Below are 25713 nucleotides of genomic sequence, written 5' to 3'. Positions count from 1 at the left end.
CTGCGGCTTGCATCATGTGCCAGCACTCGATCAAAAGCTCATCTGGGACTTTCAACACAACCGCCTCCTCGCCATTGCCCCATCTCCTGACTTATTCCACGGGAATCTAGTTGCTTTCTGCCTCGAGCATAGCGGCCGCAAATCATGTCCTACAGCTCCGAAGCCCAGGTTGACGACGTAAGCCCACCAAAGAAACGTGAAACGTGCCTTTCCCCTGCCTTTTTTTTTCTTCTTCTCTATTTCTCGCCAAATGGCCCACGAGCAAACATCAAGGGGCAAAAAAAAAGGAAACAAGGGACAAGGGAAACACTAAGACTTTTTTCTTTTTTTTTTTTTGCTAGGCGTTCGACACCGTCTCCAACACCTTCAAGGCCAACACGACCAAACCGCTAGCATGGCGCATCAGGCAGCTCCGCAAGACGTGGTGGATGCTCCACGATAACCGCGAGCGCATCGTCCAAGCCCTCCACGCAGACCTCAACAAGCATCGGCAGGAGACGCTCCCCGTCGACGTCGCGGGCATCCAGAACGCCTGTCTCGAGGCCCTCGCCAACATCAGGCGCTGGACCAGGGACGAGACGCCCCGCCGCACCGACCCCCTGAACCTGTTTGGCGGCGCTCGCATCCGCAAGGAGCCCAAGGGCGTCTCCCTCATCATTGCCGCTTGGAACTACCCCTTCATGGAGCTGTTCGAGCCCATGATCTGCGCCATCGCCGCGGGCTGCACGGCTGTGCTGAAGCCGAGCGAGCTGGCCCCGGCGTCGGAGCGCCTCATCGCCGAGATGGTGCCGGAGTACCTTGACCAGAGCGCCATCCGGGTCGTCACGGCCGGACCCAGGGAGATGAACTACCTGCTCGAAAGGAGGTGGGACCACATCTTCTTCACTGGCTCGACCGCCGTCGGCAAGATCATCTACGCCAAGGCTGCGCCGCACCTTACGACCGTCACGCTGGAACTTGGAGGCCGGGGGCCTGCTATTGTGACGCCGTCGGCGGATATCGACCTGGCCGCCAAGAGGATTGCCAATGCCAAGTTTATGAATGCCGGACAGGTATGTGTGTGTGTGTGTGTGTGTGTGTGTGTGTGTGTGCGCACGAACCTTGTCCCACGTTCCCACGAGCCACGCACGACCTTGGTCATCTTGGTAAAAGGGAGGGAATAAAAGAGACAAAATCCAAGCCGTTAATCAAGAGTCCGGGCAGATCTGCGTCGGTGTCAACCACGTCTTTGTCGACCCCTCCATCAAGCAAGAGTTCATCTCCGCCCTGAGCAAATACTTTGACCAGTACCGGTCTGGTCAGTCCTGCCAACCCGCATACGCCACCCGCATCGTCAACGATAAGCACTTCAAGCGTCTCGACAACCTCTTGGAAAAGTCCCGAGGAAAAATCGTCTACGGGGGCGAGCGCAACCCCGAAAACCGCTTCTGGGCCCCCACCATTGTCGACGGCGTCACCACCGACGACTCCCTCCTGTCCGAAGAGCTGTTTGGACCTATTCTGCCCATTCTGGACGCTACCCTTGACCAAGCCATATCCTATACTGTCAAGCATGACCACCCTCTGGCCCTGTACGGCTTCACCTCCTCCCAGGCCGAGAAGGACAAAATTCTCCGCCTCACAAACTCCGGGGGTGTCACCTTCAACGACGCCATCCTGCACATGATTGTCAAGGATGCACCCTTTGGGGGTGTTGGGGCCTCGGGAATGGGCGCATACCACGGTCGCTTTGGCTTCAACGAGTTCACCCACCTCCGCACCGTGGTCAACATTCCGGGCTGGATGGAGTTGCTGCTCAAGATCCGTTACGCCCCGTATTCTGATAAGAAAGCTGCCGCCATGGTCAAGTTCACCGGAGCCAAGACAACCGTTCCGTTTGATAGAAACGGCGACGACACTCGCGGTTTTCGTGGCCTTTTTGCCAAGTCTGTTATTCTTGTGCTCGTCTTGGCGTTGTTGAAATGGAAAGGCTGGTCCGTGTCCGAGGTGATGCGGGTTGTACAAAGGACGTAGAGGCATTCTGTAAATATGATTTGGGACAGGCATGTAAGACCCTGCCTGTAATTTCGATACGAGAAAACTCATACACGGGATCCAAAGTAATCTTCGCTCCCGACCATGTGTGTGTGTGTGTTCCCCGTCGACCGCGGCCCACAACAACAACAATCTAAAATCTTCTGTTCAAGCACCTATCGGCTTCTGCAGGGTATCAAGTAAACGTCAAGCCTAAAAACTCCTCGTCGAACGCTTTTCAGCAAATGCTTTTCAGTATCCCAAAACGTCGTTGTTCCAGGATGGTCGAAAGATGAGAATATTTTTCTATACGTCATGACGCGACTGGCGTGTTGGCCGCAGACATCTTGGTCTTCTTCCTTTTCAACTTGGGCGTCGTGGTGGACTTTGGCGTCTTGGGAGACTTGGAGTCCTTCTTCAAGTCTGTCTTTGGGTTTATTATTGCTGGCCCGTTCATAGCACCGACACCGGCCTCGGGCCCCTTGCTGGGCAAGGGCACTGCTTTTCTGCCGGTTGAAGACAGCTGGAATTCACCGGGTCGCCCGGTGATGGGGTTCTCGTCGACGTATTCTCCTCCATGCCTCATGTGAATCATGAAGGCTTCTTCGGCAGACCGTTCCAATGACAGTTCGTCGTTCTTATGGGTAGCGGCTGGCGTCGGCTTATTCGCGTTGTCGGCCGTCGGGCTACCTTCTTTCAGTTCCTGCGTCTTGTTCCGAGAAGGCTGGTTGGAAGGGACTTGGTAGACGTGGCCCACGGACGGGCGCCATTTCCGCGCGCTCTCGGCGGCAGGTAATGCTTTGGCGATGGAGGACGATATGGTCATCTGCCGAGATCTGATTAGCTTCCACGGACGACTGCTCGCGTCAACCCCAGGCGAGCCCGATGGAAAGACGCACAATTCTCGACGCGAGGATGTCGGCCACAGTCGGCGCCATGTATATGTTCTCGCCGACGACGAAAAAAGACGCGTGGACCGTAATCTCGTCATCCTCCTGGTACTGCTGCTTCCTCCTGGTCTGCTTGCGAATGACCCATACGCCCGTGCCCATCCCGGGTCCTGTTTCGGCAGGCTCTTCCCCGACTATAAACTCCAGGCCGGACATGGTCTTGAGCCGGCCTTCAAAGGCCTCGCGGGTCTGTATGTAATGATACATGGCCATGTTGTTCATGGCCTGACTCATGATGACGGCGTTGTTGGATGTCCGCTCGAAAAACGGCGACTCGGCAAAGTAAAACAGGATGGTGTTGGAGTGCAGACCGCCCATTCCAGCTAGGGTTTGCGGAGATCTCCATTGGATTTCGTCCAAAGGAGGGTCATTGGAATGGGCCATGTTGAGAGCCGGGACACGCTTCGCGACGACGTCGTCGAGTTTGTCGTGAAGTCGGGTGAGTTTCCTTGCCCGATGGCGCTGTGGTGGGAACTCACAACCAACAACAACAACCAACCAGGTTGCTCCGTCGGGCAGGCCAGGAGGTGGTGGTGGGGATTCCCTGCATATCGGCTGGCTTAAGTAATCTCCACCAGATCCATTGACTTTTCAGCCGTCAATGTACAAAGTCCTCTGTAACATCATTCCGTACTGTATTACGGATAACTTGTACCAAGTGGTGAATGGACACAGCAACACCGACCGCAGTCGACAAACCATTACAACGAGTCTCTATCCGGACATGGACCTCTTGTCAACGATACGCAAGTCCGGCTCGCGAGGCGGCGCAAACTTCAGTTGGGACGAGGTGGCCAACTCCTCCCACCGTGAAAACTATCTCGGCCACAGTCTTAAAGCTCCCGTCGGCCGATGGCAAAAAGGCAAGGACCTCAACTGGTATGCCAAGGCGGACCAAGCTCCCGCGGATGCCAATGAAACCGACCAAGAACGGCTCGCCCGGCAGCGAAAGGAAGAACTCCAGAGAATCAAAGAGGCAGAGGAAGACGCCATAGCTCGGACCTTGGGGCTGCCGCCTCCGCAGAGGAACACGAGTGGCGCAAACGCACTAGCGATAGGGAACACGAGGCTAGTTGGACCTGCGAACGCGTCACTTGTCGATGACCGAGAGGCAGCCACTACACATGGTGGCAAGCGCGAGCGGTCACGGAGAGATGAAGGCTCAGAAAGAACGGGCAGCCGACGGGACCCCCGCAGTCGGAGTCGCAATGGTCGCCGGAATCGCGATAATGCGAAATCACGCCGACATCGAAGCCGCAGTCGCAGCCGCAGTCGCAGCCGCAGTCGCAGCCGCAGCTGCAGCCGTGAGCGGGAACCCGAGCGTAGACATCGCAGCCGGGACAGACATGGCCGTGAAGGTGACGAAAGGAGGCATCGGAAGCGTTATGTCCCAGACAGATATTGCAGTCGAAGCCGTAGTCGGAATCGGAGTCGGAGTCGGAGTCGGAGTCGCAGCCGCAATCGTAATGTCCGAGATAGAAGACGAGAGCCCCGGGATGATCATCGCAGGGAACGGGGGCCAGGTCACGATGAAGCCAGAAGGAGGCATACCCGACAGCGCAGCTCAAGTCCTCGGTCGACCAGGAGAGATTGACCATGAAAAAAAAAAAAAAGACACTGCGTTTAAGATATCCACCCAACCGGAATGGTAGTTGAGGCCTTGTAGCATAAACTCACCGTCTTGAATCTCGCCCAGTTTGACTTGAAAAGGTGGCGCTTGAAACATCCTGCCGCCAGCCATGATCAAGTTCACTCGAAATTAACTAATATGACACGATTATATAGCTCCTTGCTCATCTAGACGTCATTCTTGAGGATCATCTTCATATACAACTGCTCCGGACCAAGGGTCCTTTTGCATCGCAAAAATATTGCTTCCCACCAAAACCCCCGCGAGATAGGCACAGAAAGGAGTCAAAAATGAACTGCATCTTCTGTCGCATCGTCGTCAACAAAGAATAATGGGCTGCTACTGAGGCTACACCTTCTCAGGAGCATGTTTGCTACAAATCAAGTCCCTACCCACCGGTTATCAAGGTAGTTTTTAGTTCCTTGTTGCCATTCTTATTCCTCTTTCGCAACGTTTTCCAAACGGCCGTGCTTGCCTTCAACTTGGTCACCTTATTATCCGCAGTCACCGCTCATCAACACACCATTCATCTCAAATACGACCGCCATATTAGTTGCCTATTTGGATTGATGGGCCAGTCAGCTCCCTCTTGTGGAATATCTTTTTCTTTGGTTTCGTCCCAGTCCACACTCAGCATGGCAGAAATGGCCAGCATTGCACCTATCGCCGGAGCTCAGCATCACCGGGTGGTGAATTCGCGCCGAAAAGTATAAAGAGATTCTCGGCTCCCTCACCGGGTAAGTATCTCAAGCATCTCGTCATGTTTTACGGGGTTCTTGGCTGCCTTGCCACCCTCATGTCAATCCTCGAAGTCTACACAGCATGCCTATTTGGACCTTGACAATCGCATGGCCAAGTGGGAAGTGTCCAAGGTCTCCCCCCCCCGGAACCTTGATACCAAACATCATTACCATCAGCTAGGGATGTATATTCCAGCATGCTGGCAAAGCACTCTTTTGGTTATGACAGTCGCCCTTCTTGCCCCGGTTGAGGATGTCTCTTGCGAATTCATTGTCTTGCTGGCAGAGCCTTGTCTTTGTCCTTGTGCAGGCGTACCTTTGATGTCTTGTGTGCCTGTATGGGTCAAAATTACTTCATGTTCATGTTGGGGCTGAAGCGACATGTTCAAGCGATGATAGGCACCGCGCTGGAGGACTCGTGATGAAATCTTAGGCTGTTCATTTGTCGAGATGCCGCCAAAATGTTCACGAGGCCATATTGGTTACCCTTTCGATCAACCGTCTACTACCTTTTCCCACCCGGCTCACTCTTGCCTGTCATATCGCAGATGTTCTGGGCCTTACTTTTGCTTAGTCTGAAATCATACACCAGACCAGACCATAGGGTCGAATTAGTGGTTCGGAGGTGGTTGAATTCCTTCCAAGGAAGAGCGAGTCTAAACCTAATAAGTACGTTCTACGCCATTACGTCGCTTGCGTCGTTGCCTCGCCGGGCGCTCCAAGCTTATTTCTTGAGTGGTGGTTGCATGCTGTCCAGCAATCCACCTCCTGGACACGGTTCCTTCATCGCGGTTTTCAATCCGACCAGATCCCTTGCCAGCGCTTCAGCACGGAACCAGCAGGGACAGCACGAATGTCGAAATTGTAGTACACTCGAGAAGGCCAAGAACATGCTCGAATGATAGAGTAAGCAGCAGCAGCCTGTATAGGATTAAACATGAGCGATATCAGGAAGCATCGAAACCAGTGGGACCAGCATCGGCCGTCAGCTCTTGGGGGCCCATGCAGGATTGAACTTAGGATGCCTGGGCGCAACCGCCAGGGGAACATCATCTTTAGGATGCGGTTAACGAAGCGTCACAAAATTTTCGAGTGCCTAAATAATTCGCAAAGTATGGGAGAGACACGATAGCCATTTTCATTAGCCAAGGTAATTTGCATGAGGAAGTTTGTAGAAGTATACGCGTACCGGTACATATGTATTCTCAGCTCCACATATGTTGCAGGTGGGGCCAGCTGTGGATTTGCCCGTACAGCTGTCCCAGGCGACGACAGGTGACGCGTGCTTTTGTAACAAACCGCATGACTTCAAGCTCCTCCTGAAGCGAAGCGCTAAGCATTGCGGGTGATTTCGCTGATGGGGGAGCAACACCATCAGATGGCCCTCGTCATTCCTTATCAATCATTGCGGGCATATACATAATATCTTTTGCTTTTACACCCTTATAGACTTGTTTTATCTGCACATCTACATTTATTTGCCGGGGTTTGAATGAACGGATTATACAAGCTGTCACTGTCGTATCGCCGAGTTTGCCGCTACACTGCTCACAGTATTTGCCAGGGCTTCCTTTGTCACGACTTCCTTCCATCACAGCAAGCTCTCCATCACCAATCCCCCCCCCCCCCCCAACGATTGAACCTGCAGCGGTCCGTCAAAAACCGTCAATATATTGGTTCATGTCGCTATGGACTATTCGAGTCTCCGTGCTGCAGCTCTGCGGGACGGTGAGGACGAAGAAGCCGTCACTGTCGATACTCGCGCGTTGATAGATAAAGTCCTGGCCAGATATTCCGGAGAATGGACCACACTACGAGAGCTCATACAAAACGCTGCCGATGCGCAGGCAACAACGGTTACAGTAAAGTGGGAAACCATACCATCAACTCAAGTTCCTCTTCCTAGTTCGACAAGCCGGTCCGACTTGTTGAAGCATGTCGTAGCAAATCATACGTTGCGCCGTCTGGTTGTGCAGAATGATGGCCAGCCATTTACAAAAACAGACTGGGGTAGACTGAAGCGGATAGCCGAGGGCAACCCGGACGAGACCAAGATCGGAGCCTTTGGCGTCGGGTTTTACAGCGTGTTTGCGGACTGCGAAGAGCCATTCATCAGCTCCGGAAGCGAAGCCATGGCCTTCTACTGGAAAGGGAACTCCCTCTTCACCAAGAAATCTCAACTGCCAGACGGCAAAGCTAGCCGCCACACGACATTTGTGCTGGATTATCGGAACACGACAACACCGATGCCGAACCTTCTTTCCGTCAGTCAGTTCCTTGCCACCAGCTTGACCTTTGTCGCGTTGCAAACCATCGAGTTTTGGATCGATGATTACCAGATACTGTCCCTGCGGAAAAAGTCGTCTCCTGCTGCGCATATGTCGCTCCCTCGAGATCTGGAAGCAAGGACGAAGGAAGGTCTGATGAAGGTCGTCGGGGTTGAACGTATAAGCACCCAGATTGCTGCGTCTTACATGAGTGCCATAGGGTGGAAACCGCAATCGCAAGCGTCAATCACCAAATGTTCCGAATCATACGGATCAAATGAGCCGTCTTCTTTGAGATCTTTCTTTGCCCGGCTAACAGCCAGTGCCTCACAAGCTGGTTTGAAAACAAAGTCACAGTCCGAGGACAGCCTTGCCCAGCCGCAGATAGCGGAGGATGTCACAAAGGTACACTCGTCTTCGATATATCTGAGTGCCACTTCGGCTGCTATACAGACCAACATTTCCTCCTCTTTCGCCTCCGAACTCGAAAGAGCGACAAAGAAACTGCCGCCAAAAGCCACCAAAATTTCGATTCTCACTTCCTCCTTTGACGAGGCAGGAGCGCCAGAGGTTTCAGCCGCCGATTCGGCATTCAGAAAGGCAACAGATGTGTTTGCCACTGTGTTGCCGAATAAAAAGCCTGGCGGCCGTATCTTCATCGGGTTTCCCACCATGCAAACGACCGGTGCTGGGTTTCATGTCTCCGCCCCGTCCGTCATTCCAACTGTGGAGCGAGAAGCCATTGATCTCAACGCAAGATGGGTTAGGACCTGGAATGTTGAGCTTCTGAGAGCTGCTGGGGTCGTTTCGAGGCTGGCATTTTCCAACGAGATGAGTGACTTGAGTGCCAGGGTCCGAGCCTCGGCCGGAAGCAGCAAAAACATTCCATCGAGCACCATATCCAAGTACATGCCTGACGCCCTGCACACCCTCAAAACATTCACCTTCGGGGACTCAACACCCAGCAACCAAGTTGGCCAGGTCGTGGAGGAGGCTTTCTGGACTTGTTTCAAAAAGGCATCCATTGAGGCCTATTCGAGTCAAGGTGTGCTGCAAACCACACAGGTTCGCCTCGGATCGGCCGAACTCGACGGTTTCGTGGAAAGCATACCGGTCGTGCCAGAAGATATGAAAAGCAGTCCATTTGTAAAGAAACTGATTGATTTTGGTCTCATATCCCACATTACAGTCACCGATGTCAAGCGGGAACTAGAAGCCAAAGCTTTGACAAAAGCGCAAATGATCAAATTCATTTCGTGGGCAGGCAAGAAGAGTTTAAGCGGTGAGCTTGATCCAGGCAGCCGCGCCGCCCTTATTGAAGTCGCAGTGGCAACCGTGAGCGATCAAGACTCTGGCGAGATTATTGCGCTTGGCAGCATAACGAACTATCTTAGTGACAGCATTCTTCCTGCCAGCGTACCAGTGCCGCCTACAACAATACCTTTCTCCTTCACCATCAACTCCAATGCTTTTGAATTGCAAGCACTAGGATGGGAGCCTCTGGAGGTATTGCCATGGTTTCGATACCTCCTCGACACATCAAACTCTAGAGCCGAAGCAGAAAGCGTTACAAAGACGCCCAAATTTTCTCTTCAAGTATTGATGATTCTTTCCAAGAACTGGGACAAGATATCCAACAAGGATAAGGTAACATTGGCTTCGTTGGTTCAGTCACACCCCATCATGCCAACGAAAATGGGCATGAGAAAGCCTGGCGACTCCTTTTTCCCCTCTGTCAAACTCTTTGATGACCTGCCAATCATTCAGGGATGCGAGAATATGAAGGAAAAATTCTTGGCTGCCGTGGGGGTGCGCAAAACTGTTGATTTGGAAACAATATTTACACGGCTGTTGAATGATTCGGGAGATGACGGTCAGAGGAAATGGAGTCATATGGAGCTCATCAAATATCTTGCCTCGGTTCAGAACGACATTCCCTCTGACGATTTGAGAAAGCTAAGAGAATCCAAGTTTTGTCCCGCGGAAGCGGGCCCCCAAGGCATGACCTCAACCCAGGGCTCCAAGAAACTGTACCGGGTTTCGGAACTGTTTGAGCCCAGAGATGCTCTTCGGGCCCTCGGCCTTCCCCTACTCAAATGGCCTGGCCCTCCAGGTAGTTTCCGACCTGGTAGTCCTGAAGCCAGGTTTCTCTCGCTCTTGGGACTTCGTGTCTATCCCTCGGTACCTGAGCTTGTAGAAATGATGTCGTCAAAGGATGATGCCCTTCGAACTTCGGCGATGGCATACTTCATCGCCAATCACCACTCAAACGGCTATGCGGCTTTTCATCTCGGCGATACCCAAAAGTCCTTTCTGCCACTACAAGGCAGCACGCAATTAGTGAGCCCTTCGAAGTGTTTCACGAATGAAAGGGCCGCCATTCTTGGGTTTTCTATCCTCCGGAAAGACCTCCATATTCATGCAAACGTATGTTTTCTTCAACTACTCTTCTTTCCAAATCAAACGTGGTTCAACGCTAACAGATTCCAAGAAATTCGGGGTAGCCTTAAACCCTCCCATGGTGGATTGCGTCAACAGATTGTTGGCAAGTCCCCCTCGTGATAAACATTCCGCCACTGCACTCTTTGGCTATTTTGCCTCTCGGATTACGGAAGTACGTGAGAGCAGTTTGGCAAAACTTCGAAACGCCTCATTCATCCCAGTATCTCGACCCAGTCCAACCCAGTCGTCAAAGTCTGGTGGTGCGGGCGCGTCTCATGCATGCCCAACTCGAGTTTACCTCGGATCCTCAACCACCTATGGCGAGATTTTCGACTTTGTTGACTTTGGCCAGGAGGCGAACGCCTTCTTGTTTCACTGCGGAGCCAAGAGTGAGCCTACCAAGATAGAAGTCGCCTACATGGCTTGCAGCGAGCCTGCGAGGCTGCTCAGTGTGCTCAAGAGCCCGGAAAAGTACATGGATCTCCTCAAATCTCTGGCAGATTCGTCCAGCAACCTGCGTCTCGACAAGGAGTTGTGGCGCAAACTCAAAACGTCCCCCTGTCTGTTGGCATATAAAGAGTTGGCAACAAACAAGGCTGACCTGATTGAGTTTGAAGAGGAGAGTGAGGCGCCTATTAAACAATATCAGCTGGCTTCGCCGAATCAGATTGTCGTTGTTGATGATATTATCAGCTATCGTCTGTTCAAGGAGCACTTGATATGCGCACCAGAGGAAGACACTCTGGAAAGCTTTTACCTCCAGCTCGGGGCCCAGCAGTTGAGCAGCATTGTCCAAGAGGATGTTCGTATTGGTCCTCACACCACAAGGCAGAAGGTTGCTGGGCAGTTATGCAAGCACGTGGTTGAGAGGTCCAAGATCTTCCTCCATGAGTACGCAAGCTACCGGCGAGATGCTGTCAAACGCGACTCAAAATGGCTGGAGAAGAACTTGCGGGTTGAGATGGTGCGCTCAGTAGCACTTCGACGTACTCTGCAAGGCCAACGCCAATCCCACACTGAGAAACGGTCCGCTGCTGGTGCGTATGAAGAAGGTGCGTGGGTTCTTTACGTCGCCGACGACGGCCCACCAGACATGTATCAGATCGGACAGGCCGTTTGCCAGATGGTCTTGAAGCGACCTAGCCAGCAAGCCTATCTCTTTTTCGAACCGCTCCTCACGCTGGATCTGTATGGACTCCGTGCCCGTGGGTACAACGTTGACAGAATCCTGCGGGCCAAGGCAGCTGAAGCACGTATCGCAGAGGAGGAGCGGCGCAAAGCCCTGGAGGAAGAGCAGCAGCGGATACGCGAGAGAGAACAAAGCTGGGCCCAGCAAGGGAATACGAATACGGCGCCGGGTGGCGATGTCAGAGAACCGCCAGGCGCGGCACAGGCTGCGAGACAGGTAGCGCGGACACCAGAGCCTTCGAAACCCCCTATGCCGGGAGCTTGGGGCTCACCGGACGACTCGGTCGCGGACGGTGCGCAGCAGCCGGGGAAAAGCGGCGGCTTGTTTTCCAGCCTTAGCCGCAGGCTCGGCTTTGACAGCCAGGATGACAGCCGTGATGGATCCAGGAAACAGCTCCAACAGTTTGTTGACGACGCACCTCCAGCTGGTCCGTCCAGGCCTGGTGACCGGCCAAACGACGCGAAGCATCCTCAGAAGGACGACGGACGGGTGACCAGCCCTGCCGTTGTGCAGCAGAATCTTCTCAACGCCGTCGGTGCCACCCGCGCTCACGGCTCCGACCACGTATTCTCCGAGCCAACGATCAACAAGGTGAAGGAGCAAGCCACGTACTGCGACAGCACCCCGGCCCAAAACATTGCTCTTGCAGCGGAAGCCTCGAACAGCATCAAGGTTTACGTAGCAAAGACAATGCACACGGCCGCTGCGGATTTCCTCGCTGCCAACATTGGCCCGATAAACGCCTTTGCGCGGCTGTTGGTCGAAGTCGGAGGCGTCTACTCACTGTCGCCGACAGTTTTGCACATCTTCTACGACGAATCGGGAAGCACCATTGCGTTCAACACGGGCGGCAGCATCTTCTGCAACTTGCGCTTCTTCCTGCAGCTGCACGCAGCCCAGGTCAACAGCGGTGCTGGAAGAGCCGAGGCAGCGACCTGGTGGTGGGTGGTCCTAGCCCATGAGCTGGCACACAATCTTGTTTCCGCACACAACTCGGATCACAGCTACTATACGTAAGTTCCACGAGGCTCGACGTTTTCTTGATGGAATGCCGAGCCATGCAGCTGATACTCGGCAGGGAATCTTTTATCCAGCAATACATGAGCAAAATGATTGCCAAGGTCTCCGAGGTGGCTGGAGCGACGAGTAATGCTTCAGCCGCGGCTCCCCTTGCCTCCATGCCAAGCGCTGCCTCGCCTCAAGGGCCGCCTCCGCCGTATTCGCATGGATCCCAACGGGCGGAATGATCTGGCTAGGTAGGAAAAAAGAAAATAGGCAAGCATGTGAGGCTGGGGGGGGAAACGTTACCATACGGATGACCTCTTTGTGTCTGTCACCCTATCCGCATTCAACTTAAGGCAGCGAGGATAGAAGGGATGATGATCACTTGATCTAAGACGAGGGCTTTGTAGTAGATTTAACATGGCATGGACCGGATCACACGAGCCTTGTCCAGACTCACGGAGTATGGGGGCTTCTTTTTTTTTTCTTTTTTTTTTTTGCAGCTAGAGCGTCATGTGACTTCTCACGTGTGGAAGGCTCCCAGAGGAGAGCTTGTCCCTCAACTTCAATTGACCTCCAAACTCCAATCAGCGTAGGCATTCAATAGACAGTAGTATACTGCACACGATAACACCGTAACCACCTTGCACCGCTCCGCACCGCTCTGCACACGATCCCCCCCTCCGCTCGGTGACTTCCACCCATCTCGCAAACAAAACATGGTCCACCGCATCGCTTTCTGGAGTTGCTTCGGTACGTCCCCCCCCCCCTCGGGCGAACCTGCCCGCCTTTGACCAAAGCCAGCGGATGATTCTGAGTCTGACACACGACATGTTGCCGCTTACCTAGGCCTCGCCGTGCGCTTCTGGCAGGTCGGCATCGAGATGCGGCCGTTCTTCAACAAGTCGTCCCTGTGGGCGTACCCGCTGTACGCGGCCGGCGGGGCGAGCTTCGGGTACTGGCTGCAGGGGGTCGACGACAGGCAGTCTGCGATGCTGAGCGAGCGAAAGGCCTACTTGCTGGAGAAGAGGAAGAGGAAGGCGGAGCGGGAGGCCGAGGAGGCGGGGGATGCCGCCGCCGCGGCGATGCAGTAAGCGAGGAGACGGGGAGCGCGTGTGCGCCGCGGGGGCCCCGGGGGGGAGGGCAGGCGGCGCGTGTTATTGAACATTAGGCACATACATGCAATGGTTGGGATGGAGGATGAGCGACGCCGGCCTAGGCAAGGCTGGAGAATGGGCTGCGGGTGTAGGTACGTGCTGTGAAGCGAAAAGTGCGTTTGGGGGCGGCCAGTGGACTCGGCTGTGCTCGGCGTACTGATGGGGATGTGTGTCGGGAACAAGGTGCCACGGGGCGGGAATGACGGAAGCAAGGTTTCATCTCACGTTTACTCTTTCGATTTTTTTTTTTAATTTTTTTAATTTTTTTAATTTTTTTGCATCAACGGGCGGGGCAAGGGCAGTCAGGCTGTTTAAAGCCGCTTACACGATGCAATCTACAGCTCCTCCAACTTTCTAAGAACAGCAGGGACGGACATTGCGGACGAGTTGCCCAGCTCGGTGAGAACGACGGAGATGAACTTGTCTTTGGTGGTGTCGAACAACAGCCTGAAGCCTTCGTCCGTGCTCCTCTCGGGATCGATTTCGTTGTACGTCAGCGAGTCGGTCGACACTCGCTCCGTGAAGTTGATGGTTTCGCTCAAGGCCACCACGCGAACGCCCAGATCTGTGGCGGCGGCGGCAATGTCGCACGTGCCGGCTCTGGCGTACATGGAGCCGTTGCTGAACATGGCCTCGGCTGCGGCAAGCACAAGGGTGGCCTCCTGGAGGTTGGCTCGCAAGGCGCCGAGGTCGGAGGCATAGGCGACGGGGATGCCGGCGCCGGCCAGCTTCTTGGCATGCGCGACGCCCACGCGGTCGAACGGGTCGTCGACGAGAACGACTCTGAACCGCTTGCCGTCCGTCTTGGCCTGCAGCAGGGCTCCCTCGACAAGCTTGTGGTGAGCGTAAGTCAAGACGACTTCGTCGTCGGCAATCATGCCGGCTGCCGTCTTGACTATGACCAGGTCGGCGAGGATGATGCGCTCGTGGATGAAGTTATCAATGGCCTGGCAGAGCACCTTCTTGGCGGCCGAGTCGGGTAGGTCAATGTCGATCTTGCTGATCTGGAGCTTGAGCCATCGGACCGCGTTTCCCATGGAGAAGCACATGGGGCGGCATGCCGTCAGGTACTCAATCTGGGGGTTGAGGACGTGCGAGGTGAAATGGCGCGAGAAGGTGTTGCCGTGGGGGGTGGAGTATGCGTCGATGACCTTGGCTCTTCCGTCAGTGCATATCCAGAAGCTTTGGGGGGGGGTTTTTTCTTTCTTCTTATACGGAAAAGATGAGATGAGAGGCAAAGAAATGCGCACCTTTTTAAAGGCCAGTAGCGTGGCCTCCAGCCGTGCGGTGCTGTCGCTGATGGCAAACGAGCCCATCTGCTGCCCCAACGCCAACACGGCCGGGTTCACGTCCTTGTCCGCGTGGGTCAAGTCGATGCGCCTCGCCATGGACAGGTGGCTGAAGCATTCCGGCACCTTGGGCTTGGCCACCGCCTCCTTGGAGGCAGAGGTAGGCAGGACGCTGCGTGAAGCTGGGCGGTGGTGGCCGTGCAGAGGCAGACCAACCTGCTTCGGGTGGTTGGCCTTGGCCTTGGCGGCGGCGGGTTTTGCATCCCCAGCAGCTCCGTGGGCTCCGTGGGCTCCCGAGGGGCTGGAGATGCTCGGCGGTGGTTGCGCGGCCTTTGCTTGTGCTCTCCTGGCGGCCTTTTCCTCCTTGGCCCTCTTCTTCAGCTCGGCATTGGAGAGTTTCTTGTCCCCGCCGGGGGCGTCGCCTTGCGCAGCCTCGTGTTTCTGCTGAGCTTTGGGTTGACCGGGTTGCTTCTGTTCTTTCTTGGCCGCCTCGACGCCTGCTGTAGCGGGCTGGCCAGCCTCGGTGGCCATGAGGGCAGGCTATATCGAACCGTTCGGGGGAAGGTAGTTGGCTGGTCGAGCCTCGAGACGTGGTAGAAACGAGGGGCACGTTGTCGGTGGATCAAGTCTCCAGTGTCAAACTGACTACGGAAAAACTGCTGCTGCTGCTGCTGCTGCTGCTGCTGCTGCTGCTGCTGCTGTTGCTGTTGCTGTTGCTGTTGCTTTTTCTGTTGCTGGCGGGAGGGCGGCGGGATCTGGATGTCGTCGTCTCTGGTGCTCTGCTTCAGATTTGCACAAAAGGATTTGCCGCGCCGGATTGACGTCGGCGATCAGTCAGTGACGGCCGTGTTTGGTGTTTTGCTTTGGCTGCAGATCTGCGGATGTTGGGAGAAAGTTTAGCGCCTTGACGTGCTATAAGCTACAGTGCACGCACCTACATTGGCTACCTAAGGTACCTACAGTTATAGTTGTGCCTCGATTGCCCCGCGCTAGCAGTGCTCCCTGGCAGGTACTGTGCTGTACATACTGTACTCGACTTGAGTCGACTCCGTCGGGTCTGGTAGGAACGATCCAGGACGTACTGTGCTGGCCACGGATAACTCCGCACTGTCAACTACGTGCGTAATCGAACGGACAGCAAAACCATCAGAAGCATCAATGGACATCAATCACGGCACGAATGAACTTGACATTGCAGCCGGCTACGCAGACCGTCTCTCCACTTTCTCGCGGCGAGCCAGGCGTGGGCCTATTTGCTGCGGGTTCAGCAGCTGCTTGAATGGAGGCAAGGATTCAACCGGGGAAATAACATTTCAACGCCGAGAGAAAAAAAGGACTCGTCGGCGAGTCAACATTCAACATTTAGACACGCCCGCAGCAGCAGCAGCAGCAGCAGCAGGAGCAGCATTTGAAACACACGCAACGTAGCTAGGACGCCTCTAGACGGAAAAATCGTTTACACACTTTCCATTCCAGGCCCTGGCAAGCAAAACATCGACGCTTCCCTTCTTCACGCTGACCCACGAAGAATCAAGCTGCAATGAAAGGAAAAAAAAAAAAAACAAGGCGAAAAAAGGTTCCAAAAATTCCCTGCCCGAATAAATCAAACAGGAGCGGTTTGTGTATAGTTTTCAACTAGCAAAATTCCTCTCTCAGCTTATCGCTTCACGGAGAAGGAAAACGCCCGTGCACTCGGATGGAGAGGAAAGAGGAAAAGAGAACCGAAAGTCTGCGGCGGAGGGGAGAGACTTTATACCCCAGTTGGGGCGCGCTGAATCAGCGCTTTTGCTTAGGTAAGGCACGTGCAAGCAGCGCAATTTCCGGAGTGGGGCGCTCTTGACAGCAGCTGGTTGGTCAGTGCTGGGCGGCAGCAGTTTCCAGCTGGGAACGCGCTTGTTGGCAGCTGCAGGAGGGAGACAGACGAGACTACATATCAACCGACCTATGCCCCCCCCTAGTCATTCGACCCCCCCATAATAACTTAACAGACCTGACCAATGCTCTTTCCTAATATAGAGATACGCTAATAAATAGTAGTAGATCCTTTAATCTATAGTAGCCACTAGACTATAAGTATCTTTATATATATTTTTCTATAGTGAGTGATTTCCCTTATATTTTTACTAGGTATCCCTACCTAAGAACCTAATATTAAAAGTAGATAAAGTACTATTATATAGACTTTCCTATAGAAAGTGACTTCCTTTCTTTTATTAGGTAGGTACCTAGGTCCTTAGGTACTATACATAGAAAAGGTACCTTTATATATATTTTTCTATATAAAGTGACTTCTTATATTTCTACTAAGTACCTAGTACCTAGGTACCTACTAGGGATAGAAAAAGAGGTATCTTTATATATATATATCTATAGAAAGTGACTTCTTTAACTTCTTTGACTAGGTACCCCTACTATAGAACCTAAGAAATAGTAGAGAAAGTACTTTCCTATACTATTTTCTATATAAAGTGACTTCTTTAGTACTATTACTAGGTACCCTTACGTAAGAACCTAATAAAACAGTAGAGAAAGTACTTCTCCATATAGTTTTCTATATAAAGTGACCTGACCCACTACTCCCTAATAAACCAATTATATTAAGAGTATAGCCCACAGCAATGGTCAGGTCAGTTAAGTTATTATGGGGGGGTCGGATGATAAGGGGGGGACATAGGTCGGTTGACCTGTACCCTCGAGACAGACTCCTTGGCTTCGTCGAAGTTGGGGCGGCTGGAAAGTAACTTGCCCTTCCTTGAATCTCAAATTCTCAATCATGGGCGACAATACACTTTCAGCTTTGCTTGAATCCCCGAGCACGGAGCACTCCGTACACAGAGATGCATTCCAAGACAGCGTCCCCATTCCCGGCCGAGACTTGTCGATGGTGCTCGACAAGGTTGCCGCTTCAGTCACGAGCCTGGAGCTACTGTGTTGTCCTCACTGAATCATGGTAGTAACCGGCCACGGCCACCATCTATGTACGTTCGCCCCTCAGGCCCTCGCTCTCCCTTAGCCTTTGCGTTTCTGCCTCAACGCCACCCCAAAAAAAAAAATCAAAAAAAATCGACGAGGCAAAGGCAAGAGCAACAGCAACAGCAACAGCAACATCTGGAGCAGGTGCAGGAGGAGAGATGAGCTTTACTCGCGCAATTTCAACCAGCCTTGGCGGCACGATTCCAGCCGCCAAGGCCAAGTACGTACCCACGTCTGGCACCTACCCCAAGGGGTTTTCCGCCGCCGGCATATTCTGCGGTGTCAAGCCTGGCAACACAAGCAAGCCCGACATCGCGCTGGTGACTTCAGACCGAGACTGCTCTGCAGCTGCCGTCTTTACCAAGAACAAGTTCCAGGCGGCTCCCGTGACCTTTAGCCGCAAACTCCTCCAGAGCAAAGCCAACGCTGGCGTCCGCAGCGTCATTGTCAACTCGGGCAATGCCAACGCCGTGACCGGCATCGGCGGCCTTCGAGATGCCGCCCAGATGGCCGAGGCGACCGATCAGCGGGTTGGGAGCAAAAGCTCAACCATTGTCATGAGCACCGGAGTCATCGGTCAGAGGTGAGAGGCGACCAACTGGGCCGTTGCGATCTTCTTTTTTTTCCATTTTGTTCCTTTGTCCTTTTTTTTTTTCACGATTTCTGACACGTGGCACAGGCTACCCATCGCAAAGATCCTCCATCACATCCCCATGGCGGTGCAACAAGCTGGGCACCATCACAGCGACTGGATGAGCTGCGCCAAGGCCATCTGCACCACGGATACATTTCCCAAGCTCATGTCCCGGGCGTTCCGCCTTCCCTCGTCGCCAGGCGTGGAGTATCGGATTGCCGGCATGACCAAGGGCGCCGGCATGCTGGCGCCAAACATGGCGACGCTGCTAACCATCTTGGCCACCGATGCCCCGATTGCTCCCGCCGTGATGAAAAACCTTCTTGGGCACGCCGTGGACCGCTCATTCAACTCCATTACCGTGGACGGAGATACGTCCACCAACGATACTGTGGCTCTTTTGGCCAACGGCGCCGCTGGCGGCAAGCAAGTCTCGTCGGAACAGTCGCCAGACTACGATGCGTTGCAGACCGTGTTAACCGACTTTGCCACCGACTTGGCCAAGTACATTGTGCGCGACGGCGAGGGGGCCACAAAGTTCGTCACCATTCGCGTCGTGGACGGCGCTTCTGAAGAATCCGCCCGCCAGGTCGCCCGGTCTATTGCCCTCTCGCCGCTCGTCAAAACCGCGCTGTACGGCAAGGATGCCAACTGGGGGCGTATCCTGTGCGCTGCTGGCTATGCTCTCATCTCGAAACCTGGCCAGCCGATCAGCGATGTGCCCGAGATTGTGCCCGAGAAGACCCACGTCTCGTTTGTCCCCACGGATGGGTCCAAGGAGCTCAAGCTGTTGGTGAATGGCGAGCCCGAGCAAGTGGACGAGGAGCGTGCCAGCGAGATTCTCGAAATGGAAGACCTGGAGATTCTGGTGAAGCTCGGCACGGGCGACAAAGCTGCAGTTCACTGGACGTGCGATTTCAGCCACGACTACGTCACCATCAACGGCGACTACCGTACGTGATTGACAGGAGGCGTGTATATGTGGACTAGCATAGCATGTGTGGTATCAAAAGTGCGATCGAAATCAGGGTCCATTTCAAGCGTAGGAAATGGGTGGATTCTGCAGAGGAAAGGTGGAACTGAAGATGGAAATAAAATGAAGAGTAAAGACTATAAAAAATCAACCATGGCAAGTCATGACATGCTGCTCTATTGCTCTAAATGTTTGAGGGTGCCGAATAAAATGATTGCTCCGAGTAGACACGCCCCTACCGTTGCGCCAGAAGACTGAAGAGAGAAAGAAATAAAGGAAAGAAACGCCATCATGACCGTCGTGACCGTCGTGACCATGATGACCATGATGACCACGATGACCATTATGACCAATGCGACCATCATGATCAAGCTAGGCACTCAAGGTTCCCTTGGTACTGGGCACCTCGCCTTCCTTTCCCTTGACACGAGCGGTAGCCATCTTGATGGCCACCGCGAGAGCCTTGAACGCACTCTCGGCCCTGTGGTGGTCGTTGTCACCTCGAAGGCAATCCACATGAAGGGTGAGGCGAGCGGCCTGCGCAAAGCTCTGCAGGCAGTGCGGCACCATCTCGGTGCTCAGCTTGCCAAGCCATTCACGCTTGAGCCCGAGCTCGACGACGCTATAAGGACGGTTGGACAGGTCGACGACGGCCCGGGAGAGCGCCTCGTCAAGAGGAGCGTAGGCGTAGCCGAACCGAGCGACTCCGGCGAGGCTGCCCAAGGCCTGGTGGAAGGCGTAGCCGAGGGCGATGCAGCAGTCTTCGGCGGTGTGATGGTCGTCGACTATGGCGGTTTGCCAAAGAAAAAAGGTCAGCCAGGCCGAGGGAGCCGTTTTCGAAAGCGACATGCATGATTCCGGGGGAGGAACACTCAAAAAAAAAAGAAAAAAAAAGAAAGAAAAGAAAAGGCACACGCACTGTGGAGATCTCCCTCGCAGCAGAGGGCGAGGCTCCAACCGGCGTGCTTGGCCAAGGCGTGGAGCATGTGGTCGAGGAACCCGATGCCGGTGTCTACCGCGATGCGCTGCGACTTGCTGGACTGAGAGGCGTGCGCGGTGGCGGCTTGGAGGAGGCGCGCGTCGGTGGCGGTGGGAAAGTCTCCGCCGTCGAGGTTGATGGCCAGCTGGATCTTGGTCTCGTTGGTGTCGCGGGCAAGGGCTGCGGATCGGACTCGGACGGCGGGGGAGGGCTCCATGGCGGGCGGTTGCTGCTTGTCGTTCGCGGGGGTTGCTGAAGCCTTTTGAGGTTTCGAGCTTTGGAAGCAGCAAGTTTTGGCGCTGGCGATGGCAAGTTCCCGCGAGCTAGACGTACCCCGGCTCTCTTGCTCTGCACGCCCCCCCACCTTTTCCCCACCCCCTTTTTACTCATCGCACCCCCACGTGGCCGAGGAAAACCCGCTTCTATTCCATGCCAGTACAGCTTCAACCTCAACCATCCATGGTCGCGCTTGCAACGACAAGTCCGCAGTCCGTCACTCGCAGCAAGATCCCCTCCCCCCCGAACCCTGACCAAAAGTCATCGAAACAGTCAATCTGCCGAGCCTGGAAAAAAGCAATGTCCGCCAGCTCCCCCGCCGTCTCTCTCCGGACATAAGTTTCGCCCCCCCCCCCCCCCCCCCCCCAGGCCTTTTGCTTGCTTCTTCGCCTCCGCTCATGTGTGAAAACAACGTCGCGCCATGGAGAAGTTCCTCAGGGAGTGGCGGCAGGATGCTCTGAACAAGGCGCAGTACGAATCCGCCATCTTTATCGGCGACAAGCTGCTGGCCTTGACTAGTTCGTTTCCTTGCCCCCCATCCACCCATGCACGATGATTCCCGTCTTTCCAGGTTTTCGCGATTCCGAGTCCGAGTAAAACCTGCGAGATGGGCCCGCCGGCTGACAAGACTTTGCCCGGTCTCCCCCCCCTCCCCCGCTGCAGATGACGACCACGACGCCTTCTGGCTGGCTCAAGTTCACTTTGCTACGGGCAACTACACTCGCGCGCAGGCCTTCCTCTCCAAGCAGGACCTCGTGTCCCGCAGCCCGTCGTGTCGCTATCTCGCCGGGCACTGTCTCATCAAGCAGTCTCGTTACGAGGAAGCGCTCGCTGTCCTCGGGGAGCGGAACCCGACCCATCTCATCTCCAACGGCGGCAGCAACAAGCGAAAGTCGCAGCCCCGCCACCACGGCAGCCGTCGCCGCGACGCCGGGGTGGACGAGGAGGATGCGGCCAACCGGCGCTTCGAGGCGGCCATGTGCTTCCTCAGGGGAATCTGCTACGCCAAGCAGAACGCCTTTGACAGGGCCAAGGAGTGCTACAAGGATGCCGTGCGCATCGACGTCCGATGCTTCGAGGCCTTCCAGCAGCTCATGAAGAACTCGCTGCTGTCGCCCGACGAGGAGTGGCAGTTTCTCGAAAGCCTCGACTTTGACTCCATCACCGTGTCTGGCGACGTTTCCTCGTCCCAGGAAGCCGCCGACTTCACCAGGATGCTCTACACGACGCGCCTGTCCAAGTACCGCAACCCGGCCGCCTTCCAAACCGCCCACGACTCCCTGTCGACGCACTACCGCCTGTCTGCCAACCCCGATCTTCAGCTCGCGCGGGCCGACCTGCTCTACACCCAGTGCCGCCACCAGGACGCCCTCGCCATCACCAACTCGATACTGCACGAGGACAAGTACAACTTTTCCGTGTACCCCGTGCACCTGGCATGCCTGTACGAGCTCAAGATGAACAACGTCCTGTTTCTCGTGGCCCACGACCTTGCCGACACCCACCCGGACGAGCCGTGCACGTGGCTGGCCGTCGGCATCTACTACTTTGCCATTGGCAAGATTGCCGAAGCTCGCCGGTACTTTAGCAAGGCCAGCATGATGGACGCGCACTTCGGCCCGGCCTGGATAGGTTTCGCCCACACGTTTGCGGCCGAGGGCGAGCACGACCAGGCCATCTCGGCCTACTCCACGGCCGCCAGGTTGTTCATGGGCACCCATCTGCCCCAGGTCTTCCTCGGCATGCAGAACCACGCGCTCAACAACATGGCCCTCGCCGAGGAGTTCCTCAAGACGGCCTACGGCCTCTGCAAGACGGATCCTCTGCTGCTCAACGAGATGGGCATCGTCAAGTACCACCAGGACCGCCCCAAGGAAGCCGTGCAGTACTTGACCGCCGCCCTGGACGTGGCCGAGGAGATCAACAGCGAGCCTTCGGCCTGGCTCTCGGCCAAGACGAACCTCGCGCACGCGTACCGACGTCTGCGCCACTTTAACAGGGCGCTCGACATGTTTGACGAGGTGCTGAGGTTGGGCGGTAAGGACGCCGCAATCTTTAGCGCCAAGGGGCTCATCCTGATGGAGCAGAACCGGCCCGAGGAGGCCGTGGCCGTCTTGCATCAAGCCCTGGCCATCAACCCGCAGGACAGCATCGCCACCGAGCTCTTGAACAAGGCGCTCGAGGAGACGGTTCTGACCGACGTGGCAGCAGACCAAGATGCCGACCATCTTGCCGAGTTTGAGCACCACCTTGACGAGAGAAAGATGGAAGCTGCGCAGAGACTAAACGGCCATGATGTGGGGATCGGTCAAGGCGTGCCGGACAAGGGCAAGGGAAGGGTGACGACGAGGGGAGCGCTTCTAGACGACGAAGAGGATGGAGGAGAGAGCATAATGGAAATGACGGATGACGACCAGTAGCAGGTGTTTTTTTTGGGGGGGGTTCTTTTCCTTTTTTTTTTTTTTTTTTTTTTTTCATTTCCGGTCTTTTTTTTTTTTTTTGTACTTGTTCCATCATTTTCCCCTGGTTGCTCGAGTGAAGCAAAGGCAAAACAAAGTCAAAAGAGGTTTGTTTTGGCATCGCATCACACAACAGCAGCCATCACCATCTTATCAATGACGGTTGGGCGTTTCCGGCGCCCTTGGCATTTTCTACCATCGGACATTGGTAAAGGCATAGCTGGTCGGAAACTCGAACAATGTCAAAGTAAGAAACACATGAAATGTTTTGCAGTGTGTCAGCGTCTGGAAGCCGTCTTGACGTAGTGTTGCGGTGCAACCTTGGCATGCACGCAGAGCGGTTATTTAGCCTCGCCATCTGCAGGACATGGGCGCGACGCGACCAAGCTTTTCGGTGTAGGCTTGTGGTTTTGGAATAACGTTTGCAGCTTGCGCATCGCATCCATCGAAAAGCTAGATCCCAGCCCCTTGCGTCGGGTTAAAAAGAGCGTTTCTGCGAAGGAAAAAAGAAAGAAATAAAAGAAAATAGAACATTAAGAAGGGGAAAAAAAAAAGAAAGAACCAAACCAAGAGAATGGAAAGAGAGGAGGGCAAGAGAAGGGGGAAAAGAAGAGAAAGCTCGGGAAAAATCATCCACCATGCCAGGCTGGGTCGGCATCAGGGTGTTTATGCTTGCAGTCGACTGCACCGCTCGATTCTTTGGCGTCGTCGTGTCATTTTATGGCGCCGCGTCCTACTTCTGCTCCTGCTCCTGCTCCTGCTCCTACTCCTACCTTTATAGCTTATTCGAGCGCTCGCGGACGATACTGACATGGCGCAAGGAACTCCCCGTCACCGGCTGGCCTCGGCTGCCCCCCGAGGTTCGCTCCCAGATCCTCCGCTCGATCGTGTACGAACGGCACAGCCTGACCAGGTACGCGCTGGTGTGCAGGGAGTGGCAGCGGTTTATCGAGGCGCACAAGTTTAGCCACGTGCGGATCCACGACCGGCAGCTCCGCGGGCTGGAGAGGCGCATGGTGGATCGCCAGCGACGCCTGGTGCGGCACATCTGGCTCAACATCGAGCTCCGCGAGTACACGTGCTGGGAGTGCGACAGGCCGGAGACGGAGTGGGAGCAGGAGGCCAACGGGCGCATCATCGGCCTGGCCGTCGAGAGGGTCTTTGCCATCCTGTCGGGGTGGCGGGCCACGGGCCGGGGCTTGACGCTCGAGATCTCGGTGCAGTCGCCGAGCGACACGCTGCATTGGTTCCCGGCGTGGTTCTTTGGCGGGCGCGCCGACGTCCCCCGCGGCATCTGCATCCCGCCCTGCGTCCTGCGGGAGCAGCGGCCCAAGCCCGGCGGCTGGGGGTGGTACTGGTTCCCCGACTACGGGGCCGTGTCGAGGATATGGGACCAGAGGTCGCCGCTGAGGCTGCGGCAGGCGCTGCCCACGGTCGCGGCCGTCACGCGGCTCGTCATGAGGCGGCAGTCGCGGCGGCGGTTCGCGGCAACGACTCTGGGGCTCATGCTGCAGAACCTGCCGGCGCTGGAGGACTTGGTGTATGAGCCGTGGAGGGCGTGGAACACGATAGACCAGGCCGAGTTTGACCACGGTGAGTGGGAGTGAGTTGGCAAGGGCCAACATGTCCTGTTTCTTTTTTTTTTTTTTGTGGTTGTTTCTCGACGACATGATAAGTTTATTCCAAGGGAAACAAGTCCATACGGTTCCCGTTCTTTTCTCTTTTTTTTTTCTTTTCCGGCGCCGCCGACGAGCTGATGATGCTGCAGAATATGGGCTCCTCATGGACGGTCGCTGCCTGCCCACGAGCATCAGGCACATATCCATTTTCGAAGACTACAACGAGTTTTGCATGAAGCAGCTGGTGCGCTCCACGCGGGGCGCGTCCATCCGGGCCCAGCGCAGGGGCAGGAGGCCGGACACTCTCCTCGCCATCGCCGTGGCCGACGCCACCCGGCGGCTGGAGCGCCTCGAGCACCTGTCCGTGTCCTTCATGATCGACGCCCTGCACTTCTGCACCGTGGCGCAGCCGAGCTGGCGGTGGCCGGAGCTCACGACGCTGGCCCTCACGTCGACGATGCTGCACGAGGCCACGGACACGCAGCACATCTGGCTGCTGCTGCGGGGCGCCGCCGCCACGGCCCTGCGCATGCCCAAGCTGGAGACCATGACGCTGTGGAACGCTCAGCACGGGCAGGCCTGCTCCTTCACGTACTCGCGGCGCGCGAGGAAGCTCGTCTGGCGCGCCGGGTGGCGGCTGCGCGTCGACCTGGCCAAGCTGCTGGCGGCGTGGAACGAGGCGTACGCCCTCTCGGGCGAGCTGGAGTTTGAGCACCACGCCATCGAGGCCGCGAGGACGGAGACGCACGCCCAGGGGATGCAGCGGCTGCGCATGCCGCTGGGGGGGGTGGTGGACGCGGTGTCGTGGTGGCAGATGGCGACGGAGCTGGAGATGGACGTGGACGGCGTTCCGGCCCGGGGGAGGGTGGGGAGCTCGAGCGGGCAGTGAGCAGTGAGCAGTGAGCAGTGAGCAGGGGAGCTGTGGTCCATCGAGGATGGATTCGTTCGAGGAGACGTCGGATGCTCCTGTGCAGTTGCTGCATTCGTTCGAGGAGACGTCGGATTCGACGGAGATTTGGATGGACCCTAGTTATTCTATTTTGGTGCTTTGGTGTTCCCAGCGTGCCAGCTGGCCAGGGCCGGGGGGCGAAGGGGACCTGCAGCTGTCCGCCGGTGGGGCA

General features: G+C 55.5%; 9 protein-coding genes across 9 annotated transcripts; 6 read left to right on the top strand and 3 right to left on the bottom strand.

Annotated features, from left to right (window-relative positions):
* Positions 1-144: 144 nt before the first annotated feature.
* Positions 145-2013, top strand: UV8b_06649 (uncharacterized protein; the record flags this gene model as incomplete). The annotated part of the gene is made up of 3 exons (XM_043144146.1): positions 145-177; positions 342-1052; positions 1204-2013. The coding sequence occupies 3 exons, from the start codon at positions 145-147 to the stop codon at positions 2011-2013; spliced, it is 1554 nt and encodes a 517-aa protein (XP_043000081.1).
* A 313-nt stretch (positions 2014-2326) lies between these two features.
* Positions 2327-3347, bottom strand: UV8b_06648 (uncharacterized protein; the record flags this gene model as incomplete). The annotated part of the gene is made up of 2 exons (XM_043144145.1): positions 2327-2839; positions 2913-3347. The coding sequence occupies 2 exons, from the start codon at positions 3345-3347 to the stop codon at positions 2327-2329; spliced, it is 948 nt and encodes a 315-aa protein (XP_043000080.1).
* Positions 3348-7021: 3674 nt separating this feature from the next.
* Positions 7022-12478, top strand: UV8b_06647 (uncharacterized protein; the record flags this gene model as incomplete). Its single annotated transcript, XM_043144144.1, has 3 exons — positions 7022-10027; positions 10092-12244; positions 12310-12478. 3 exons carry the CDS (start codon positions 7022-7024, stop codon positions 12476-12478), a joined length of 5328 nt encoding a protein of 1775 aa, XP_043000079.1.
* Positions 12479-12952: 474 nt separating this feature from the next.
* UV8b_06646 (uncharacterized protein) lies at positions 12953-13327 on the top strand (the record flags this gene model as incomplete). Its single annotated transcript, XM_043144143.1, has 2 exons — positions 12953-12986; positions 13083-13327. 2 exons carry the CDS (start codon positions 12953-12955, stop codon positions 13325-13327), a joined length of 279 nt encoding a protein of 92 aa, XP_043000078.1.
* A 398-nt stretch (positions 13328-13725) lies between these two features.
* Positions 13726-15210, bottom strand: UV8b_06645 (uncharacterized protein; the record flags this gene model as incomplete). Its single annotated transcript, XM_043144142.1, has 2 exons — positions 13726-14541; positions 14641-15210. The coding sequence occupies 2 exons, from the start codon at positions 15208-15210 to the stop codon at positions 13726-13728; spliced, it is 1386 nt and encodes a 461-aa protein (XP_043000077.1).
* Positions 15211-17810: 2600 nt separating this feature from the next.
* UV8b_06644 (uncharacterized protein) lies at positions 17811-19247 on the top strand (the record flags this gene model as incomplete). The annotated part of the gene is made up of 2 exons (XM_043144141.1): positions 17811-18235; positions 18332-19247. The coding sequence occupies 2 exons, from the start codon at positions 17811-17813 to the stop codon at positions 19245-19247; spliced, it is 1341 nt and encodes a 446-aa protein (XP_043000076.1).
* A 384-nt stretch (positions 19248-19631) lies between these two features.
* Positions 19632-20455, bottom strand: UV8b_06643 (uncharacterized protein; the record flags this gene model as incomplete). The annotated part of the gene is made up of 2 exons (XM_043144140.1): positions 19632-20044; positions 20179-20455. The coding sequence occupies 2 exons, from the start codon at positions 20453-20455 to the stop codon at positions 19632-19634; spliced, it is 690 nt and encodes a 229-aa protein (XP_043000075.1).
* Positions 20456-20935: 480 nt separating this feature from the next.
* UV8b_06642 (uncharacterized protein) lies at positions 20936-22934 on the top strand (the record flags this gene model as incomplete). Its single annotated transcript, XM_043144139.1, has 2 exons — positions 20936-21032; positions 21178-22934. The coding sequence occupies 2 exons, from the start codon at positions 20936-20938 to the stop codon at positions 22932-22934; spliced, it is 1854 nt and encodes a 617-aa protein (XP_043000074.1).
* A 677-nt stretch (positions 22935-23611) lies between these two features.
* Positions 23612-25481, top strand: UV8b_06641 (uncharacterized protein; the record flags this gene model as incomplete). The annotated part of the gene is made up of 2 exons (XM_043144138.1): positions 23612-24566; positions 24742-25481. The coding sequence occupies 2 exons, from the start codon at positions 23612-23614 to the stop codon at positions 25479-25481; spliced, it is 1695 nt and encodes a 564-aa protein (XP_043000073.1).
* Positions 25482-25713: the final 232 nt, after the last annotated feature.

The sequence above is a fragment of the Ustilaginoidea virens genome, chromosome 5, assembly GCF_000687475.1.
Source record: "Ustilaginoidea virens chromosome 5, complete sequence".
NCBI lineage: Eukaryota > Fungi > Ascomycota > Sordariomycetes > Hypocreales > Clavicipitaceae > Ustilaginoidea > Ustilaginoidea virens.
Note: the sequence above shows the minus strand (reverse complement) of the source record. Positions and strands in the feature narration are given on the sequence as shown.